Source organism: Tursiops truncatus, chromosome 7 (assembly GCF_011762595.2).
Source record: "Tursiops truncatus isolate mTurTru1 chromosome 7, mTurTru1.mat.Y, whole genome shotgun sequence".
Classification (NCBI taxonomy): Eukaryota; Metazoa; Chordata; class Mammalia; order Artiodactyla; family Delphinidae; genus Tursiops; species Tursiops truncatus.
In genome coordinates, this window is record NC_047040.1 from 13,320,045 (window position 1) to 13,344,383 (window position 24,339).

At 42.6% G+C, this 24,339-nt stretch overlaps 1 protein-coding gene across 3 annotated transcripts in view; it reads left to right on the forward strand.

Annotated features, from left to right (window-relative positions):
* The window catches only part of DOCK10 (dedicator of cytokinesis 10), a 280,789-nt gene that overhangs the window by 58,686 nt on the left and 197,764 nt on the right, over positions 1-24,339 (forward strand). Inside the window, exon 1 of one of the 3 annotated variants that reach the window (XM_019923631.3) lies at positions 11,866-12,042. The exons of the other annotated variants lie outside the window; for them this stretch is intronic. Within the exon in view, the coding sequence (XP_019779190.1) occupies positions 11,881-12,042 (162 nt within the window). The 5' untranslated portion in view covers positions 11,866-11,880. Of the gene's footprint in view, positions 1-11,865; positions 12,043-24,339 lie in introns of those variants that run through there. 3 annotated transcript variants of the gene reach the window in all.

A 24,339-nucleotide genomic window follows, 5' to 3' on the forward strand; every position in this document is an offset into this window, starting at 1 on the left:
CCCCACCCCTGGTGAGCACCAGGTCCCACTGCATCTGACCCCCAGCTATAGCGTGAGCTTTTATCATGTGGGGCTGGAAAGGAGAGGAGAGAGATGGGGTGCTTGCTGGAGTGGGTAGAAGACTTAAGAGAAATTTAGTTTAAGGGCTGGAAGATGTGAGCCGTTTGGTACAAAAGACTTGAGCAAGAATTTTATTGAAGGAGAAATGGTTGAGCCAAGTAATGGCCCAGCCTTTTATTTTGGACAACTTACCCATTGACTCAAATTATCCCACAATCAATTCCAGTGAAACAAATAGTATCAATGACAAAACTGGCTAAAAGGCCTAAGAGCAACTACGCCACGTACAAGTGCACCTCATCTAAACAGACTTGGTTTTTGTCAAAATTGAATTTTGAAAATCAGTAGTGTCCTTTTCACGCTAAAGCGAGTTGATGGCCACAGGTGTGAGCAATGCATACTTAAAAACCTGCCCTCATATACAATACCTTTTCCTGAAAAAAAAAAAAAACACAAAAAAAGTTTAAAATGCAGCCATGGTCACTTTCCACATCCTGAAAATGATGAATTTACTAAGATTCACACAGTTAGCCATGTTTTCATCACCAGTGTACCAACGTCCACTTCCTGTCATAACTAAAAGTAGTATTCCAAGGGCCCTCCTGATCACACACCGTCTCATCCAGAGTTTGTCACAGGTGGGTAGGTCCGCCTTTGCACGGAAATAGGTAGAAATCTGAAACCACGGCTGTACATCAATACCAGGTGATGGGACCTTGCAGCACCGTTCCAAAACAGCCGTTACCATATCACGTATGTACTTTTACATGCATTATCTCTGTTAATTCTCACAGCAGTCCTCTGAGGTGGGTCTGAAAGTGAAGAAGAGTCACGTGAGTTGCTGAAGATTTTCAAGCGAGGAAGACACAGACCTGACTTTCAAAACCAGGCTGGAGTTCTGCGGAGTCCTCCATGCCCAGCACATATACTAGACAGTACTGCCTCTGATGACAAGGTTAAACTTGCTTCTTTTTTTTTTTTCTGTGGTATGCGGGCCTCTCGCTGTTGTGGCCTCTCCCATTGCGGAGCACAGGCTCCGGACGCGCAGGCTCAGCGGCCATGGCTCACGGGCCCAGCTGCTCCGCGGCACGTGGAATCTTCCCGGACCGGGTCACGAACCCGTGTCCCCTGCATCGGCAGGCGGACTCTCAACCACTGCGCCACCAGGGAAGCCCTAAACTTGCTTCTTAAGCTTATAGCCCCATTACCTCCTACAAAGGTGGTCATAATATAAATTGTTAGGCTATTCCTTTCCAAATAAATTTGATATATTAAATGAATTACAAAGTGATCTGAAACGCTACGTCCTTATTCATAGATGTGTAGTGATAGACTGCTTTAAAAGCCAAAATACGTTCATCGGAAATTCCTTCTCTTCATCCCTTGGTTGGGTGCACATTAAATCTTTATTAAGATTTGCACTGAGATATCTGGCATTGCCTTTGAGGAATGTAATAGAATCCTATCCTGATCACACATATACTTCTAAAGACCTAAGGGCACAGGCAGTTGACTTTGGGAAATCCTTGTATGGCCAGGTTTCAGGGTTTTTCAGAGTAGAAGCATGGCAGCGTGGAGGCTGGGATCTCAGCCTCACGGAATCCAGCAGCCCTGAGGAAAATGGCCATTGGCACTGCGGCTTTGTTCGCTGGCAGCTCGGCCACCTGCCGGGCTGCTTCCGGCTCCAGTAAGGACTGTGTAGTCCAGGCTGATGTTAAGCTGGCCACAGGCTGGGCAGGGCTTTTGTAGCCCCCTCCTCAGTGCAGGGCAGGGCTCCCGTGTCCTCCTTGGGTAGGGGTCATAGTGGGCGAAGGGGAGGGAGGGAGAGTCTTTCCCGTAGTCAGAATTCAGTTCCCTGAAATGTGTCTTCCTCCTGTTCCTTTCTGCTCCTGAATAGAAAACAGGATGACAATACTTTGCCTAAAGGGTAAACATTAACATCCTGTATTCTGTCTCACATTCTTCTCTTCTAAAATGCTGGGAGCCTAGAGATTTCTCCTACTAGGGGAGGTTTTCTGTTTCTCCATGACTCCTAATGTCGCCCAGCAGTGAGAGGCACACTGCCTCACTGGGTGTGTAGCTGGCAACTCGGAAAGTCCCCGAGTTGAGTTCATAAATAGCAAAGGCTCTCTATTTATTGGGTCCTTACTCCGTCCCGGGCACGGTGTTGAGCGTGTTAAGTACTTCGTTTGGATTATCTCAGTTACTCCTTCTCATCGTATAAGGTAGGGGTACACTGTCATCACCCCCATTTCACTGCAGTGGAAACGAAGATCAAAAGGTTGTTTGCTCAGGGCTTCCCTGGTGGCGCGGTGGTTGAGAGTCCGCCTGCCGATGCAGGGGACGCGGGTTCGTGCCCCGGTCCGGGAAGATCCCACATGCCGCGGAGCGGCTGGGCCCGTGAGCCATGGCCGCTGAGCCTGCGCGTCCGGAGCCTGTGCTCCGCAACGGGAAAGGCCACGACAGTGAGAGGTCTGCGTACCGCAAAAAAAAAAAAAAGTTGTTTGCTCAGGGTCACAAATACAGGTAGTGACAAGCTCAGATCTGTGGGACACCAAAAGGATCAACCTCTGGAGAAAAGCCAACCGAGTCTTAACCGTTCATTACCCAACCATCATCCTGCTTCCACTCCGTAGGGCGTTGCCGTGTACCTGTTAGAGCTCATTGTGGTGAAGTTTCTGGCTATTGGGCTGGATCAGGGAAGGGAGCAGGTAGGATAAAGTCCTTTTGGCTTCTCACTTGGCCAACGACTTGATCACCAAAAAAAGGAAATGGGTTTCGTTGGACACCCCCATCCACTACATCAGTTCCAATGTTTTCCTCCTCCCCCTCACTCTTTAGAGTGCTTTTACCTCTTTTTCAACATTGTTTGTGATTCACTGTAGCCTTTAAAAAAAATATTGGCAGGGGGAATGTGAGAGATACCAGCAACAACTCTTTCTATCTCCCCCTCTTTTGTTTGTATGTTTATATGTGACTGACCCCAAAGCCCAGACATGTGTTATTGGTCTTTGTGAATCTGCAGTTGGAGAAAGCTTTTAGACCCTAGACCTAGAAGGAACCTGAGCTTATCTATTCTAACTCTCTAACTTTATGGACAAGCAAACTTAGATCCAGAGAGAGAGAAGTAACAAGGACTGTCTGAAGTCTTAATTAGTGTCGGAGCCCAAACCCCATCCACTGCTGTGGCCATCACATCCCACTGGAATGCAGGGTACCCAAGTCACCCTGCAGAACTGCAGTAGCTTCATTTGTCAGTAGCAGCAACCGGAGATAATAGGAACGCAAACTTGAAGAATCCACATCCTGTAGTTTAGGGTTTAAAGAGAAGCTGAACATTATCTTATCAAGTTAATCTTTTGAATATAGCTCCGCCCCTCCTTCTCCTGCTGGGTTTAAACCTTGCTTTGTCCTCATTTCCTTTCAACAGCCTGAGCTGGGTGCTTTGCACCAATTCTAAAATTATATGTTGGGCTGCTCCCCTGAGTCCTGGCAAAGAATGCAGAGTTGAGATTTGCTCAGGTTGACATGATCCTTTTCAGCTCTTGAATCGGTTTGGAAAGCACATTTGTAAATGACTTAAAAGACTGCCATTTTCATGTTTGGAAAGCAATTCGTGATTTATTGTAAATGAGGTTTAACTTGGAATGTTTAGGACGTGGGTGGCTAATTCCGGCCACAATTCAAAGGGGTAAGAAATGAACACAGAAAATAAAATAGAGCAAGTACTGAAAGTACAGTTAATAGTTCATTGATCCAGCCTCAGCTGAGAACATTTTTTACATAGCTAACTTGGGAAGATCACAAAATTGACCCCATTTAATCATAAACTTTTAAAAACTAAAAGCAGTCTCTGGCAGAAGTTTATCTCGAATGTTTCACAGGTTTCTCTTCCTTCTGAAGCTGTCGCCCCTGGACATAATTTGACTTTTCCTGATGCACCAGTGTCATTATCGTGAGCTCTCATTATTGCCCTGGACTAGAACACTGTACAATTTACGACCTTTATGATGTTTATGGTCCCAGATGCTAGGGATACTGATTTCCTTTACTTTTGTCAGTCTGTTTTGTCAGCCCTTCCTTTTGTGGGTGCTTGTACCTTTAAGTTAGTTGGACTCAGGCAACTAGGTGGTGTAAAGGAGCCAAGAACGCTTCCTGCCTCACCTCACTCTTGACCTTGCCAGTTCATTCTAGTGCCAAGGCTCTCTCTTTTGTTTGTGTGTTTACATGTGACCGTATTAGCGTTGAACCTTGACTTACAGGACTGTTACTTACCCTCTTTGGCACTTTCTTGGAATAATAATGATAATAAACATAATAGTTTTATTAATAATGCAGGTAAAAGAGTGATAAAATCTACCATCTATGCCAGTGTTTCCTACATAGCATGTCTTTTGTTATAATAACTCTGCAAAAGAGGTCATCTTAGTTCTGTTGTAAAATTGAGGAAAATAAGGTTCAGAGGATTCAAACTTCGAATCACTTCCCAGGTACCAAGCTAGAACCATGAACCCTCATCTCTGCTCCAGATACACAGTCCGCAACCCCATCTAGTGGCATGGGTCTCGGTAGCCCGCTGGCTTAATTGCTGGGACCACCGCAACCCTCTGAAGAAGCTAGAGGCTGTCAGCACTCCATCCCTCAGCAGGGACATCCTTCCAGTTCTAAGTGGCTCGGCCCTGTTCCCACTGGACCAAGGCAAGTCAGAATTATAGTGCTTCTGGTCAAAGGCTGTTGCAAGCTTCGTTCAGCAGCCTCTTTGGAATCCTGTCTAAGGTGGCTGTAAATGGGTAAATGTACAAAGACCCCTCCTCTAAACCACTCCTGTAACCTTCCCAGATTAATGAATCGGGTGCTGTCTCTTTCTGGCCCTGCAGAGGTTGTTTCTCTTGCTTCCCGGGGCTTGGCTGTGATCAGAATAGTTGAGGTTGCAAAATGAGTGCCCTCTGGGTAAGTGAGGTATTATTATATTATTTCAAATGTGTTTATTCATGGAAAAGCACTGGGAAGGGGTTATGGAACTTGTCTCATGTTACCATGGGAGCTAACTTCAAAGCACGGAGGAGGCATGCCCAATACCCTCGTTCCTCCATCACACAGGGAACATCGTGTGTTACTCAACAAGGAAGAGTCCAGAGATTTTTTAAAAACACCACTTGTGAAAGGGACAGGGAAAAAGCAAGCAATGTTTGAAATCCTTAGATCTTCTCTCTTCTAGTAATAACTAACTCGCATGTATTGAATACTTACTTACCATGAGTCTGGCACTGTGCCAGGCACTGACATGGCGATTAGATCCTCCTGAGTACTCATTCATTTAACAGATGAGGAAACTGAGGTTTAAAATGTTTGCTTTAAGTCCCAAAGGTAGCAAGTGTCTCAACAGGGATTTAAATTTGGCAGTCTGCTTCCTGAGCCTTTGTCTTACTGCAACACTATACCATCTTCTACTAAGAATAAGAAAGATTTATTCTGACCTGACAAGCATTCAGTCAAACGTAGAAGCCTGAGAAATGTAAGGTATGATATTAATGGAACATTGACGTTATCCACACATTCTGCAGGAAGCTGCTGATGAGGAAGCCACCCAGAGAGGGATGCAGGATAATTTTCTGATGCATCTAAATGTACCAACCGAAGAGTACTCTCCTTTTAAGCCGGGCTGGTGCCAGAAGGAGGGAAATGAAGACAAAGAAGAGCTTGGCAGCAGCACCTGGATTTCTTAAATGAACGAACAGTGTGCCTGTTTCCAAAGTGATTAATTAATTGTACAACTCAATAAATGTCAGCGCGTGCGAAAGATGCCTGTAAAGAGGAGGCCACTATAATTAAGTGAAAATGAAGAGAGAGAAGCTGAAAGAAGAGAACTTTACAAATCACAGATGGGGAAAAAGAGGTCATGGTTACTATCAAAATAGACAAGTCCCAAGCTCTTGAGTAGAAGTAGCACCAGGAGAGGCAAAGATGCAAGTTGGTAAAGAGCCACTGGGCCTCAGGGAGCATCATTTCGCTGGGTTGTATTTTCCACTTTCTAGCTAAGAAAGCACTGATCGACTCCCTCCTATCCATTTAATTGAGTTTATATACCTGAGGGGACTTACCCATCTGGAAACAGACAAGTTAAAAGATTCATTCTAATCCCTGCCCTGGGAAAGTGGTCAGCTCCGTGACCTGGTTTTACTCAGCTTGGGGTTAAAGCCCCAGTTGCTTTTTTTTTTTTTTTTTTTTTTTGCGGTATGTGGGCCTTTCACTGTTGTGGCCTCTCCCGTCGTGGAGCACAGGCTCCGGACGCGCAGACTCAGTGGCCATGGCTCACGGGCCCAGCCGCTCCGCGGCATGTGGGATCTTCCCGGACCAGGGCACGAACTCGTGTCCCCCGCATCGGCAGGCGGACTCTCAACCACTGTGCCACCAGGGAAGCCCGCCCAAGTTGCTTTTAATCTATGAGGCTTCTCCTCCTTTGGGGTCACTTTCACTTGGGAACAATTGCTGAGCCTCTGGAAAACTTACAAAGCAGCCCAGCAGGATTCAGACTTTGAGGGTGATAATGATGAGGAAGAAGAGGGGGAGTTTGTTTTCGTTACATATTGATTGATTCACTCCACGAAGCACTGAGTTCCCATGGAAAGGCTGTGCTCCAACTTAAAGAAGTGGATGGAAGTTTCTACCTTGATCTCCAGTTTCTTTCCATCACACAACTCTGTATAGAATAGTGCTGGTGGTGAAGGAGGGGGCAACAAAGACTGGGGGCAGTTCCACTCCACCAATTTCCTAGTCCCCACCAAATTCTCATGCTGGCCCAGAAAAGCAGGTGGCTGCTTCCCTGTGAACAGCAAGGTGTTCAGGCTGTCAGCTTCCAATGGATTCCAGGGGGAGTGGCAGTAGACTTCTTCCTGGAGCTATGTCCAGGCTCAAAGGGTGTCCTAGGGTGATGGCTTCATTCTTGTTGGACCCAGAGTAGCCTCTTGGGGCATTTTGGTGTTAACCAGCATCTTTGTATGTAAGGACAGATGTCGCATCAGGGAGTTACAAAGCAAGCCAATCACAATTCCGTATTCGAACTGTGTGCTTTCAGAGCCAGTTTCGACAGGTGAGTCATTTCTGCCAATGAATGCTTCACACATAAACAGAGCACGCCTTTTTAAAAATTATCTTATCAAATTCATTACATTTTCAAATGTTTTAAAATGCAATTTAAATGATCACCCCAAACAGCTTGCTGACACTACTAGCTGCCTTCTGAAACTGTAATCCAAGGAAACATCACAAATTTTCCTCTGAAGGACAAACCAGCTCTCACGGGGGATGTTCCGGGGTTGCGTCCCTACACTTTGCCATGTGCCAAATGTTTCTCTGGTATAAATCCACCTTTGGAAGATACAAGGTTTACTTGGCATATATTTGGCTTTCAGAATTGGTTTTCAAAGGCTCAGACTCAGTTCAGATTCTGGCTCTGCCACTTAAATAGCTGTGAGTCTAGGAGCAAGTCACTTAATTTCTCTGTGCCTCAGTTTCCTCACCTGTAAAATGGGGGTGGTCAGAGCACGACCTCATAATGGAGATGTAAATGAATCAGTATGTGTAAATATTAAGTAGAACTGTGCCTGGTGCATAAGAAGTGCTGTGGAAGGGCTTGCTTTATTATAAGTTTCATTATTATTATTGTTATTATTCACTGAGCATCTACTGCGTGGTTACACAGGGCCTATAGTGAACGAAGCACAATCCCAGCTCTTACAGAGAGGGGACGACAGCTCTTAAAAATGAAATCCATCGGAATGTAATTTCAGCTTATGTGTTAGGAAAGAAGCCCACAGGGTGCAGTGATGGGACTGCGCTTCCTGATTACCTCGGGCTGTGAGACGAGGTCTGTCAGGGGAGGCTTCTCGGCGGCAGTGTCATGTTTAAGCCGAACCTGGAGGCTTTGGGGAGGAGACCGAGCTTTCACCCTCCCCATCAGCACAGGTAGTCTCACACTTGCTCAGTGAATGATGATTACGGGCCAGGCTCTCTATTGGTCTTTTTATTTATTTATTTGGTTGCACCGGGTCTTAATTGCAGCGGGCAGGCTCCTTAGTTGCAGCTCGCCGGCTCCTTAGTTGCGGCATAGCGAACTCTTAGTTGCAGCATGCATGTGGGATCTAGTTCCCTGAGCAGGGATCGAACCCAGGCCCCCTGCATTGGGAGCGTGGAGTCTTAACCACCGTGCCATGGGGAAGTCCCTCTGTACCAGTCTTTTCAGGTACTCTCCTCCCGCCGACATCCTGACAGGTGTAAAGGATTATCTCCATGTTACAGCGGATACTCTCAAGGCTCAGAGAGGTTAAACGACTTGCTCGAGAGTACACAGCTTATGGGTGGCAGAGCCTTGACTGAGCAGGAGTGTGTCTGACTCTGCAGCTCACTGGGAGCCTTTCTACTGCCTTCTGCTGCCGCCTCTTCCTCCAGGCTGCCACCGGGATCAGTTAGACTTGGACCTTGTGGCTCAGTACATACACTGTCAGTTCCTCTATGAATAAATCCAAATATAAGGAGGGTTCTACTTAGTTTGGGTAGCCTGAGTGCTCTGCCCTCCAGCTCTGGGAACAGGGAGAAAAGCCCTAGAGGCCCCCTTCTTCACTAGGTTCAGACTGATACCTGACTCTCAGCTCTCAAGCTGACAGGTGTGCCCATTGCCATCTTTTCTTCAGAGTGTGTGTGAGCCAGGCGGGCAGGCTGTAGACATGCCCACTTCCACCGGCCAAGGGGACCTGACACCTGGGCTACTTATTCTGGAATCTTTTGCCCTTCTGCAGAGAGCTACTGTGCTCTAAAGTTCTGTCTGCTGGGGTGAGGGGTAGGGTCCACTAGCTACTCTCTCACACCCAGTGCCTACTTTCCTCGAGCTTGGAGGGCCCCCTCCAGGGCTCTGTTGAAAACTGTGGCTCCTCTTTGCACGGCCTTCTCCTGCCCTGGAAGCTGTTATTCATCCTTCATTTTTGGTTATTGATCCATGTGACCATGTTCACTTTTCATCTTTCAGAGAAACTCTGAAAACTCTCATCTGCTCGAAGATCCATCCCGCCCCCAACTTTCTCACTGTCATTAATATGTTCCCTTTTATGCCGCTCTGTTGTCACTTCACTTGGACTTTGGGAAGAAGGGAAGGAAACATACATACTTCATTTCTCAATTACAGTATTTGCATCTGAGGGCATGTTTGTTTTCTAAGATAACGTCCTGCTGTCAGCAATAGTGTTCGGTGCACATTTAATGCTTGAAGGCCAAGTTAATGATTCATTTGGTTAATACTTCAAAGAAAATGGCAGACACCTGTGGGGAGTTGATTCTTCCTTTTTTACTATTTCCTGTGTGTCAACATCTATGCCAAATGTGAGGGAAAAAAGGTCCCTTATGTCTGTGGGTTGATTTCTATCTCTTCCCCCACCCTACCGCACCTCCAGCTTAATTTACTATTTCAAACTTAGAGCTCAGAATCTGATCCCTTTCTTGCAATTTTGCTGCACGTTTGAAAATTTTCATAAAACGCTGGACTGTATGTCCAGCTATTATTCTCTGATTTTCATCCTTCTGGTCTCTTGTCCATTGGGTAACTGTAGTGTGTAATGAATTCACAAGAAACTAATTCTTGGAGGTTCCCTTTCCTTGATGCTGGAAGTTGAGAGAGAGAGAGAGAGAGAGAGAGAGAGAATTCTGAGACTCTGTCCATAATAGCAGTGCATCAATAACGGATGAATTCCTCAGAGGCAAAACAGGGATCGATGAATAGAGCAGGACTCTAATAGCTAGAAAGCACATCGCTTTTTCCCCCCAAGACTTTGTCATCTGCCAAAACATCTGACTCCAAAAGCCACCCTAGAGGTTAGCCAGACTTAGCGAGAGGTGGCTAGAAAGGAATTTGGTATCAAACTGCCTCTTCCCTGCCAAGCCCATGGTGTGCAACTGAGGGATCCACCTTCCCTTTCCTGTTCCCCACAGGAGTTGCTGGAGTGTTTAAGCACCTCCAGTCCGTGTCTTGCTGCATTCGAGCTGTTCGGTCATGAGCAGATGACCAGAACCCGAGAGAATGGTTGGAGAGTGATAGGTCATGGGGTATGGGAGTGGGTGGACAGGGTGAGCACCGACATCCAGGGAGCCCCGAGGAGCAATCCTATTTGAAAAGACACATTCATAATCATGGAAACCCACTCGATGCTTTGTCTCTGGTGGACACCATTTATATAGATATTCAATACACAAGCCAGACAGGCTAAATTGTGACCTCTCTTCTGTAAATGCCCTAGTTGTTTGGAGTAAAAAAAATGGTTTAGATTAGCACCCGGGCACTCTGACAAAGGTCCGGAGGGAGTTCAGGGACTTGCCAGCATCATTAGCATTTTTTTCTTCTTTTTCCAGCCGCACTAAAATATGTTTGCTGAAAACATAGGGAGATGAAAAACTACTGGTAGCCAGTACCTCTTAAAAGAAAAAAAAATGTTTTACTTCTCTGGCAAACATACCAATTAAAACGAGGCTGTGTTGTGACAGATTACGGAGCAATTAATGCCTAATTGAGCCTTCTGCTAGATGCCTCTGCGAAAGCCACTTCACTGGGGTCACACCTTAGAGCAAAACAAACCTCCAAACTTCCTGCAACACCCTCTGCTCTGCGGAGCCCAGAAACCAAAGAAAACATTTTTGAATCTCCAAGAGTTACACCAAAAGGATTAGCTAAACGGAAAGATCTCGACATTGAAAAATCCTACCGGGGATTTCATAGTTTCTTCATTTGTAAGCAAAATCTATTTTCCACGAGATATTTTTGGTGCAAGCATCCCTTGCTGTCCTATTCTCTTAGAGTATACCATTAGATCTTGAGGCCATTCCAGGCAGGTCACGTGACTTCTAAGCATCTCTCCGGTTCCCTCCTAAGTCACTAGTCTCACAGGAGTCAGGGAGTCCTAGACTCTTAACTACCAAAGACCTCAAAGTCCTTCCTGAAGCCTTGAATTCTTACTGATAGGATGTGAAAATGCTGTACAGCTGCTTTTCCGAAGAGGTCAGCTTGGTGGAGCTCCCTGCCTGACCTCAGTAATAGAGATATTTTCAGCCCTGCGAGCCGCCTGTGTAAATATAAAAATGTATTAGGCTGCAGAACTGCATGTGTGGGAACAGAACAAGCATGCTATTGAGAGGAAATCACAGGGGGAACACTGGTGTCACTCACATGGGTTTGGTTAATGCGTGCATACTTTTGATAAATCATTTTGATTCAGCGGACTGCATGTTTCAGATGAGCCCATTTCATTTCTGGAACTTCTGAGCTCTGATAAGTAAAACCCCAGTCACTTAGTAAGGTGTCTAATAAAGTTTACTTCTGGAAGTTTTCACATTTGAAAACAATCATGTCACTCTTTGTATGACACTCATTTACCTTAAAAAAAAATGTTAGTGTGAAGTCAATTTTTCAGTTGTTTAATGTGAAAAAGAGTGATTTGTTTAAGTGTCTGAGAGGGAAAGATATATTTATTCAGACCTCTGAAACCAGAATCGAAGAGAATCGCTGTAATGAACAGGAAACATGCTCTTGAAATGAACTGAGCAATGCTGTCTGAGCGAAATGCTCTAATATCCCTGAGTGTGTTCAGTTTCGGTGGATCAAATCTTTCCCATCTCTGCATCCAAGCTATTTGGCAGTGATCAGATGATCAGAGCTCAAGGAAGTGATTGGAGAGTGAGCTCGCTGCAGCTGCAATGTAGGCTGTTTTCAGGGACAAGGAGCCACTGTTTTCAAACATAGCATCAACATAGAAGTTATTTTGTGGGCTCCAGGATGCAGCGATGGGCTGCGCTGCCAGCATTGTTCTGCTTCAGGCTTTTCGTTCTGTGGTCCAGAGGAGCTGTCCACACATTTGTAGACGACGCCAGGAGGAACCATCCCATGAAATTTTGCCTCTGGAAAGTGACGATGAAATGAGTAGACCCAGAACCCTCATCATAATGGTATGGTATCTGTGGCAGAGCAGCCTCCGTTGATGAAACGGTTATTATAGAAATGAGGTTGCCATTCGAGGTTTGGGTTTTCAGATAAAGAAATGTGTGACCTAGAGTTTACTACTGTGCTTTCCTGTTCGGGGAAAATCTTTCAAAATTGTTTCCTGTATTATTCAGAGAACTGGTTTTCTTTCTCTTAGATCTGTCATGAAAGTGTGCAGTTTATTGGTCTCTGAGAAACTGTCTTCTGCCTAACATTTTGTATGCTGTTATTAACTTTTGTGCAGAAACAGAAAATTTTGAAGTCTTGTTTAATTAAGCGGATTTTATTTTATAACTCAAATTTGAAAGTAGAGCCCCAGATAGATATTTTTATATCACATGTAACCCATCGAGTTGTGTAAATGTTGGTACTTAGATCTCTAACTTCAAAGTATTTGAGGCCTTTATTTCCAATGCTGCTGTGGAAATGCCTTTCCAAAACGCTTAACTTACACATAAAATCAGAATGAAGTTTTTGAGAATTTTGTGGAATGCATGGTGTTTTAATTAGAAAGCTGTTTCTTGCCACTTGTCAAATTACATTTTTGTCTGTGCTTTAATTATAATAGTGTTACTCCTTCTTTGTGTGTCTGTTTGATCAGCAAGAATAAAGTACAGGTTAGTCTCTCCTTACTTTAGGTTCAGGGAGAGATTTGCCTAGTCACTGAAATTCAACGTTGGGATGGAAGTAGTGTGCTAAAGTTTCCAAAACTGGGGAGGCGTTGAAGTCTGCGTGGTTTCAGCACAATCGACTTTTTTCTCTTAGATTTCAATGTTCAGATATCAAGGATGCAGTAAATAATGAATGATAAATACCTGTTACACTAAAAGTTTTTAAATGAAAGTCATTTAGCCTGCCTTTGACGGACAGAATACTAAGCTATAACATTCTATGCCAATTTCTCCAACAAATCAATACCTGGTTTTCAAAAGGGCAAGACTGTTCTTCAACTGTTGGGCTATGATGATCTCTAAGAGGAAACACTTAGTGGGAATATTTTCATACTCATTTTCCCATAAGTTTTCACAAATTAAATTTAAAAGGATTTGACACATTTGTGCTCCAAGTTTAACTCTTAATAGCAGTAACACATTCTATAGCTATGTGTATTACTCATGCCAGCTCAGTCATTAAAGCAGTCAGTTTTCCTAATTTTACTAATTAGACTATAAAATTTTGCAGCTAGAAATTTGCCCCTAAAACTGTTTTTCAAAGTAATTGAGAAATAAAAAATAATACATTCACTTAATAACAATGCCCTGTTTTTTTCAAAGATCCTTTTAATTCATAGGATACCTTTACTGACATTAAATGAGGTGATGATGGATTTATTGATGAGGAAAACAGGTTCAGAAAGATCGAATACCTTGTTTATATCACACAGCTGCCCAACGCCAGAGCCTCAGGTCACACTTAGATCAATTATTACAAAAGCCAATATACTTTTTCACTCTGTTCATGTCTCTAAGGAAATAATGATAAAACTGAGAAGCGTGAATTTTTATGAGAAGTCTGATGGAAATGTTGGACCACTCAGAGTAAAATACGCTCATAGAAAGTTATTGTGCAACTTGAACGTTTCCTCTGTGCCGCTTGAAACTTCACACACTCCACAACTATTTGTTGCCGATGCACTATTGGCCAACCACTGTTCTAGGTACTTGGAATCCACCAATGAACAAACCCATCCGAGATCCCCGTCCTAAGTGGCAAAATTTTACTGTGCTTGTATATTTTGAAGATCTCATTATGGAATTACTATATTAGGGTTGTGACGCTTAGTGTCCTAGTTTAAGTCAATGAAACGATTTCCTATTTTCCAAGATGGTGGTTTGAAACCTTGAATGTGTTTCAAAATCACCTAGGAGTTCTTTATGTTTTTAAATTTTTATTGGAGTATAGTTGATTTACAATGTTGTATTAGTTTCAGGTGTACAGCAAAGTGAATCTGTTATACATATACCTATTTGCACTCTTTTTAAGATTATTTTCCCATATAGGACATTACAGAGTATTGAGTAGAGTTCCCTGTGCTCTACAGTAGGTCCTTATTAGTTATCTATTTTATATATAGTAGTGTCAGTCCCAATCTTCCAGTTTATCCCTCCCCCCCCTTACCCACTGGTAACCATAAGTTTGTTTTCTACAGATTCTCTAACTCTATTTCTGTTTTGTAGAGAAGTTCATTTGTACCCTTTTTTTCGATTCCACATATAAGCAATATCACATGACATTTGTCTTTGTCTGACTTACTTCGCTCCGTATGACAATCTCTAGGTCCATCCAGGAGTTCTTATTTATACTAATCCTTGGGCTCCTGGCCCCAATGACTCTACATGAGAATGTCTGGAGTGGAGCTGAGGAATCTGCACTGTTAGCAAACACCCCCTGAGTGTTTCTGAGAATCTCAGATTCTGAGATTCCGATGGAGAGCGTGGTGGATGACGCTCTGAGAAACGGCGCTCTGGAAACTGATCATCTAAACCCCCTACCTTGCATCCTCCTTTAACCTGATATGCTAATCGCCTTCTCACTCTGGCTACAAGCTTCTGAGCAAACTGATTTTCTATTCTCTTACTTTCCCATCAACCACTAGTCACCAAATTTTGTATATTGATCGTGTGTGGGTGTGTGTGTAAGAACACAGGCTCTAGAGCCAGAGACTCTAGGTTGCAATCCTGAATTCATCCCTTATCGGCCGTGTGACCTTCTGCATACTTTTTAACTACTCTGTGCTCTTTTCCTCTGTAAGGTGGAGATAATAGTTCCCTCAACCCAGAGCTGTTGTGAGGGTTTAATGAGGTAAGAATGTTCAGTGCTTGGAATCATGTCTAGATATGTTATTAAGATTATCAATAAGAAGGATCGAGGTCATCCTAACTGAAAAAGTGACATTTGAGGGAAAGACCTGACGGAGGTGAAGAGTGAGTCGGAAATGGCTCAGGCAGAAGGACCAGCCAGGGTGAAAGTCCCTGATACGGGAAGAAGCTTGGGGTGTTTGAGGACCAGTGAGGAGGCCAATGTGGCTGAGTGAGCCAAGGAGAAGGCAGTAGAAGGACGTCGTGGAGGGAACAGGGGACAGGTCATGTGAGGCTTGGCGGGCCATCATGAAGACGTGGGCTTTTTCTGAGAGTGAGAAGGGACGCCGTTGGAGGGAGCAGGCACAGAAGTTAGGAGCGTGGGCTGTGGAGCCAGAATGTCAAGGTTTGAGTCCTGTGTCTGCCCTTCACTAGCTGTGTGGTCTTGACTTGTCCTAAGTGCGCCTGCATTTCTTCACTGATGAAACGCAGAGAGTCACAGGACCTACCGTGTAGGGCTATTGTGAGAATTCAGTTACTACTTGTAAAGAGCTTTGAACAGTGCCTAGTGGGTAGTAAGTGCCGTGTTAACTATAGGTTTGTTAATTTGGATGGCCTTGAGCAGGGCAGTAACAGGATCTATGGCTGCCAGGGGTCCAGGGTGGAAACAGGGAGACCATTAGTCAGGAAGCTATTGCAATGATACCAGCTAAAGACGTGGATGGTAGTTGCTGAGGTTGTAAGAAGTGGGTCGATTCGGATACATTTTAAAAGTAGGACCAGTAGAGGTTGCTTACAAATTGAACACAAAGAGTGAGAGAAAGGGAGGAATGAGGGATGAATGTATGGTATTTTGGTTTGGTTTTGTTTGTTTGTTTGTTTTTTGGCCTGCACAACCAGAGGACTGAGTTGCCATTCAGAAGGGGAAGGCTGCAGGGGAAGATTTGGCAAGCTAATCTAAGTTCACTGTAAGACATGTTAAGTTTGAAATGCCTGTGAGGTCTATACATGGAGGTTGCAAATAGGAAATTGGATATATAGCTCAGAGTCCCAAAGAAGAGTCTACAGAGAAGATATAATGCTTGGCACTGTATAAATACCAATTAATGATTGATGAATGAATACATGATCTCTCCTCTAATTTCCTGTAATACTTATAGTGTGTCAATCCATTTGTAGTTAATCATATCTTTAGCTATTTCATTGAACTTGTTTATTTACCTTATTATTCATATTTTTTTTTATCCCACTGGTAGGTGGAAAACCCCATGTAGGCAGGAACTAAGTTGGCTTTATACCCCAGTGGTGCCCAGCACCATTGCTTTTATAGACTAGAAGTTCAGTATCATCAATGATTTGAAATCTTTAAGCAACTGACACCAACTTGAAAAGTTCAACTGTTAAAGCTGCCTTCCTAACTCTTCATTGAAATGTCCAGGAATAAGTTAAGAATGAAGACAGCTACTACAATAAATACAAGGGTTTGAATGTTCTGCAAAAGGCTTTTGTACTCAAGTCATCATTATATCAAAGAATCTCATTGCTGAGTCCAGGTCCTGAGTCTTCATGTAGAGATCAGCTTTGGGCTGGCACTGATTATAGTTTAGCTGCATAGTCCAAAGTGGAGACACTTGGTACACATCAAAATAAATCATTGTAGGCCCTTTGCCTTTGCAAGGGACACATGAAATCCCACCATCTGAGACTATTTCAATGTCTATTAAAATGCAGCCAAATTTAACTGGGAGAAAATGAGGAAATTCCTTCAAAGCTCTAGTTTGTCTCTTCAAAAATTTTTGCTCTGATGGGAGAATTAACAGAAACCTTTTCATGAATTAGTTTTTCTTACATCCTTTATAGCATATTTTGTTGAAGGCCTCAGACACTAATTTAATTTATGGAGATCTGCTGTTTTCTGAGGAATGTGTATAATTTCTGATGTAATTTACTAATCACCAACCCTGGAAGTTGGCTTCTATTTTAAGGCCTATTTCCTCTTCCCCTCCCTGCCCCCCCACCCCAAGAGCATTTATCCATTTATATGATGCAGGGTAGAGATAAAATAGAAGGAGGACAAGAAGCAAGTGCTAGGCAGGCTGCTGGTCTCTCTCACTATATGCCCAACTCCCAAGCACAATTTTAGGATCTTAAAAGTGAAATGTTTTTAAAATCCATGAGCATTTGGGGGTGTCTCTGAAACAGTAGAAACCGTGATATTTACGTTTGTGAATGCCAGGGGTCTAGTGCAGATAGCATGCGAAACGTGGCTTTGTCTTTTAATTTTGGTTGAAGACAGAGGAAAATAAAAATAGCCTAACTTGCGGTGAGTCGGGGAGGTGAACTCTCTTCTGTGAGTCAAGGATGTGCACTTATAGGATAAACATTTCAAAGCCAGGGAACTTCAGGTACGCCTGAAGATCTGCATTACAAGTCATCCTTTGGTGGTTGCCAGGTGCAGGGCTCTGATGAACTATGGTATGTGGGTCCAGTTCCGCCCACAGTCTGTTTTTGTATGCCCTGTGAACTCAGAATGGTTTCCACAACTTTTAAGTTTTGTAAAACAAAACAAAAAAGGAAGAAGAAGACCACTATGCAACAGAGACCATATATGGCCCCAAAACCTAAAATATTTACCATCTGGCCTTTTACAGGAAAAGTTTGCCAACCCCACTCTGGTGAATGATGTGGGCTCAACCAAAATGGAAACTTCTCTTTTTTTTTTTTTAACTTATTTGATTTCTGCAGTGTACTTGGTCTCTGCCTAACTAGGTGTAAAGGAACTTGGGTTTTTCCTGGGCACCTTTTGTTCACCTGAGGGTCTGAGAATGGTTGTGATTCAATGATGAATCTTAGATTTGGAGTCAGAAGGCCCAGTGTCTGAGTCTCAAGCCATCACTTAAACGCCCATATCACCCAGACATGCTAATTCATTTGTCTGGGTTTGTGAAATGGGGACTACTCTCTATTCTGTCTGTTAGAAGCATCAGAATGTTTATTTTTATGGAATCACTTTGTAAATTAGTGAGCATTATACAAGGACAAAATCTTGCAGGTAGGGAGCTAACTTTACAGTACCAGAGATGCACTGTAGGTCACTGTCCCAGTGAGAGTTCATTATCCATTGGGTGACTCATCAGTGATGTGGGGAGGTAGTTTCCACTAGAGTTTTACTGTATTTGCTCCATGTCTACCCCAAAAGGGTGGTATAGTGAGTGTGGCCAGAAGAGAGGGCCCATGAGTGAACTGTCAAGCTTCTACTTGATTAGCTTTTTTTTTTTTTTTGGTACGTGGGCATCTCATTGTTGTGGCCTCTCCCATTGCGGAGCACAGGCTCCGGATGCGCAGGCTCAGTGGCCATGGCTCACAGGCCTAGCGCTCCGCGGCATGTGGGATCTTCCCGGACCGGGGCACGTACCCATGTCCCCTGCATCGGCAGGCGGACTCTCAACCACTGCGCCACCAGGGAAGCACTTGATTAGCTTTTTGATCTTCAGTAAATCTCCACATCTGTGTCCCCTCATGTAGAATAGGCATAATAGTCCTTCCTTCCTGGTCAAGTTCTTTGAGAACCTAAGATAAGGAAGGAAGCTAAATGAAGGACATCAATTATTTATGAAACTAATGGTGCCATCTCTTTGGAACACACATTTGTTTACTTATGTCCTATGAATAAAATCAGGACCAGAGAGAAATATACTATGGGAGCTACTTCAAAGGAAATAAAATAATCTCTCTTCTTACTCTACAATAAATATTCCAATTTAATAAAACTTTATCATCACCAAAGGGATTTTAACATGCTTTGCCCAGTTTCTGCTTTATGCATGTGGAGGAAACAACTTCCAAACATTCTCAATCCTGAGTAAATGTTCTTATTTCATTTTAGTGAGTTTGAATTTTGGATATACTAATGTAAGATTCCCCAGAGAAAGGAAGCTTGTGAAATGGAGACTGATTTGAAATGGTTTGCCGTAGATAGATGGGTGTAACGTGGAACTTAAAAGCACAGGGAGTGTTTGGCAGTTATTTTTCCTTGGGCACTGAATTTGCACTGAATCTCAAAGCCACAGAAAATGGATAAATGAATTGAACGGCTTCTCCATGGGTATAAGAATTAATTGAATGTGACTGAGGCTTCGTAGTTAGCAACACAAATCTTTGAGGCAAAGCCATACTAGATTCAAATTACATCTGGTATCATCTTGTCCAAATAATCTGGCAACTTTCTAGTTCTCCAAATAACACATATTTAGAAATGATAAGGAACAAAGACAAAATATTCAAAATCTAAAATGTTTAAAATATAAAACCACCACAGTGATAAAGAAAAGCAGAAAATCAGGTATATGGGAGTAGAAACTTATACCAAAAACAATTAGCAAATTCAACTATAGATAGATATAAATAGATATTTATATTATTGGTAAAAATATATATTATAAGAACATGTAGAAGATTATGCTTTTAGTAGGTATAACTGTTTGAGGGGAGACCATAAGGTGAAGATTAAGAAACAGTTTATTACAAGTAGAAACACACAGTTATATGGCTAGAAAAAGTCAAGACTCAACAAATAAGTGGTAACAAAAAGTCCCTTAACTTTTTTAAATAATCAAATATAGAAAAACCCTGGTTATGCTTGTTTTGTTTTTGTTTGTGTCTTTGCCTTCTAGAAGAGTAGATTTAAAACTTATCCTCAAGTTCCAGGTTTCAATACAGTGAAATCTTGTGCAAACTGAGTAATACAGTTGAGGATAAAAAGGCATCTTTTGGCAAACCAAATACAAATAGAGTATTTTTGTCATGCTTCAACAAATTTCTTCTGGATAGTTCTTTTGTTCTCTCATATTTTCTTCTCATGGAGCTGATTTACTCAGGAGCTAAAGTCTAGGAGTTTTGAAATTCATTTCCCATAATCTGCTTTGTTCTGCTGGAACACATTTTATTCTCTAAGACCATGTCCAACAAATTGAACATGTGTCAAACGAATTTGGATTGTTAATTAGCTAAACATCAGAAATTCAGTAGACAACAGAGGGACAACTACCCCTTACCTTTGACAGGCACAGATGGCAAAGGCCAGCCACTGACCTGCTTTCATGGAGCTTACAGTTTGATGGCAGAGACAGAAAGGACTCAAACAAATGTAAAATTGTAACCGTGATAAGTGTTTCAAATGAGAGTTACATTCTACCTTAAGACTATACCCTTTGAGCATCCAACCTCATACACACAAGCAAGGAAGGCTCCCTCTAAGGAAGTGACAAGGGAGCTGAAACCTGGAGAGTGAGTAGAGGGAGGAGTGCCATGTGCCAGTCCGAAGTTTTATTTTGTTGCCATGGGTTAAGAACCCTTGGTTCATGGACCTATTCCATCTTCAAAGTCAGCAGTATAGTGTTGTCAAACATCTCTCTGACTCTGACCCCTGACCCTCCTACCTCCCTGTTTCACTTACAGGGGACCCTTGTGGATGACACTGGTCCCACGTGGAAAATCCAGGATACTCTCCCCTTTTCTAGGTTCGCTGATTGGCCACCTTAGTTCCATCGGCAGCTTACTTCCCCCTTGCCATGTAAATAACATATTCACAGGTTCTGGGGCTTAGGATATGGACAACTTTGGAGGGCTGTTATCTGTCTACTGAGATATTTCATGGAGTTATTTTAAAGTTCAATTAGTGAATACAAATAAAGGATCTATTATGTACCTGGAACTTAGAAAGACCTCAGTAAGTTTTAGCTATTATGATTGCTTCAGAAACTAAGAGAGGTTCACAAATTTAATATACTTTAAAGAGTTATTTTAGGAAAAAGAATTGAACTGCTAAAAGGAAACTTAATTTGTGCTTCATAGAATGTGGAGAAATGGAAATTCAAGATTAGCGTATTTACACGAGCACTGTAATACTTACTGAATAGATTCTTCAAAGAACACCTACGTTTATTAGAGATTCTCTTCTATGTTGTCCATCAGTTGCCACTTTTCTAAAATTTAACTTTTAGTTTCTTTTTGTTTTCCCTTGATCATTTATAAAAGAATACTTCATCTTTCCAGGTGTCCAAATTATGCCAAAGTTAGAAATAAGGAACAAAGAAAAAACATACAAAATCTTAAAAAGAAATGTTTAGAATTTAAAACTTCCACAATAATAAAATAGAAAATCAGGTGAGAGAGAGAAGAAAAAGGATAATACATTTTAAGTTCAGTAAGGACAGTTGAAGTTATTAACTTAGTGATGAAGAATAGACTGCATCTTATCATTTTAAAGCTATTTCAGTGTTTCCTGATGTGAGCAGATTTTTTTTTATTACAGGTCTATAACCATTAAGAAACCTAAGAATGCAAAACTATGGAATCTAGGTTCTTCAACAAATTGGTACTCAGTAAAATGTTTGATGAATGAATGAATGAATGTAAGCCATATCTTACAGGTCATGAAAGTTATAAAAGTAGGAATCTGTGAGGTGAAAACAAAATATGGGTTCATTTGGTAAATTATCAGCATCCCTGCCATCCATTGGTCCCTGTGCTGTCAGTGGCCTTCTTGGCTCTCGTGCACTTTATGAGAACAGACTGAATATCCCACAGAATACTCCAAATTCTGTTTCGTGGGTCAGAGGAAGTAAGGATGGAAATCGCGTCCACAGAAGAACAGCTCTCGATTGAGCACGTCCAGCTATTTGTCAAGCACTTTGCTAAGAACTTTGCAGTTATCTTTTCTTATTGCCACAACAACTACTGGAGGAAATTATTTTTATTCCCATATCATTAAGGAAGAAATTAAAGCATATAGAGCAGCTCTGCCCAACTGAAATACAGCAAGCCACATAATTTTAAATTTTCTAGGAGCCATATTTTAAGAAGTAAAAAAAAAAAAGATGAAATTAATAATATATTTTATTTAACCCAGTATATCCAAACTCTTATTTTTTTGCGGTATGCTGGCCTCTCACTGCTATGGCCTCTCCCACTGTGGAGCACAGGCTCAGGACGCGCAGGCTCAGCGGCCATGGCTCACGGACCCAGCCGCTCCGCAGCATGTGGGATCTTCCCGGACCAGGGCACGAACCCGCGTTCCCTGCATCGACAGGCGGACTGTCAACCACTGCGCCACCAGGGAAGCTCCAAACTCTTATCATTTTGGCATATAATCAATATACAATTTTTAATGAGGTAGTTTACCTTCTTGTTTTTATCCCAAGTTTTCAAAATCCAGTATGTATTTATACTTATCACACATTCCAATTGGAATATTAAATATTTATCACAAATACTTGTGCAGTATTTAGATTTCATAAAATTTACATTTGAAAGTGTAAATTCACATAGCCAAGTTGTTTCAAAACTAGTTAAAGTTTTCCACTAACTGGCTACAGTACCAGTTTTTAAAGTTAAACCAAAATTAATTAAGATGAACTCAAATTAAAAATTCAGTTCCTCATTCACACTAGCCACATTTCAATAGCCACATATGGCTAGTGGCTGCTGCAGTGGACAGTGCGGGTATACCTAGTGGTTACCGAACTTGGCCAGGGTCACGCATCTGGTAGGGACCTGGCATTTGAACCCGGAGCGGTTGCTTGTAGCCACGGTGCCACACTGCCTCTCCCTTGCCACACCAGGGAGTGGTGAGAAGCATGAGGCTCGGCCCGCCTTCACCAGCGCGTTCTCTATTGCTTTCCCATGGGCATTTGTTTCTCTGAATTAAATAAAACTAAATAACAAAAAATAGGGCATTTAATTTCTTTAAAGTGTATAGGGAGGGCTTCCCTGGTGGCACAGTGGTTGAGAATCTGCCTGCCAATGCAGGGACCACGGGTTCAAGCCCTGGTCTGGGAAGATCCCACATGTCGCCGAGCAACTAGGTCCGTGAGCCACAACTACTGAGCCTGTGCGCCTGGAGCCTGTGCTCCGCCGCAAGAGATGCCGCGATAGTGAGAGACCCGCACACTGCAATGAAGAGTGGTCCCCACTTGCCACAACTAGAGAAAACCCTCACACAGAAATGAAGACCCAACAGCCAAAAATAAATTAAAAAAAAAAAAAAGTATATAGGGAGGGGGCAGGGGAGACCAGAGTATCTATTAATAGGAAGATTTGGGGTGAAGTAAAAATTTGTCATTTTTCACCTGTCTCTAGAAAATTTTTCTAAGGTGCACAAATATTGTTATCAGATTGGCAAATGAGCCAAAATAAATTTAAAAATTAATTAATTAGTTAATTAATTAAAAATGGAAAAGCTACCGAGCTTAGAGATGAAGTCAGGGGCAACCCCAGTGTGGCCCTTATCAAACCCGTAACTGCCACCTTCCCTGTGACCCAGAAACACCACTTCCCCCTTCCATGACACCCTCCTCCCTCACTCCACCCTCCTCCCTTCTCTGGCTCTTATGCAGCCACACCCACCCCACTGATTCACCCCCTTTCTCTCCACTCCTGCCACCTGAGTGGGCCCACTTTCCCCACTGCTCCCTCCTGCCTTCTGTCTCTGTTAACTCAGGGACTCAGGTCTCTGCCATGGCATTTTTCTGCTGTGTCCAGCGTGGCAAGCTGCTTGGTACTTTTCTTAAAAATTCAGAGTTTTCCATGTAGATTATATAAAATAATAACATGTTATGAATTGGGGATCATAGAATTCAGCTGCCTCATTTGAAAAGTGAAACCCAGAGCCAGAAAGACAAATTGACATATCTGTAGCTCTCATAAGAGTTGGTGGCAGAACAATGACCTTTGCCCAGGTCTCAAAATGATGAGACCCTCACTCTTTTAAACTACATACTCTTCCTTTCTCAATCCAGAGATAATGGGCCAGAGTAGGTGCACAGTTTTAGTTCAACCACATAAATGCTAACTGCAAAATAGTAATAACATCAGTAGCATAGTAAATTATATCCAGTCTCTGATTATTTAAAAGAATAAATTGATATAGGGATGGAAAATAATTTTGTCATTCAATAGATAAGGGACTCTTACACCAAACTATTCTCTTGACTTTTCTTGAAGGATTAAACACAAAGAAAATGAGTTCCGGTTACTGTGTAGAATAAACCAGTAAGATGAGCAGATGCTGCAGAGATACAGCATCTTTTCGTCTTACGGTGTTCGGTCTCAGGGATCCCACAGCAGGGAGAGCAAAGAAAAAATAAAAGGCAAATCACTTTCTTGTAATCTCTTCAGATTGAATAGTTTACAGAGTTCCACTTGGAGAAGTGTGTCTCTCCTACCTTGCCGAACTCTGAATCCCAAAATGCTGTGCTGTACCAGAAAGAATTATATAATGACAAAACATGGGAATTGATGTCAGACTTGTGCCCTTTGAAAAGTATCAGACTATGGGAGAATTCTTTGCATTCTTTAAATCTCAGTATCCCGATTTGTGGCGCAGTAATGATTCTTCATAGTGCTGTTGACTATCTGAATGAAAATTGAGGAAAAGCACTTAGCACAGTGCTTCTGTTCCCTGTT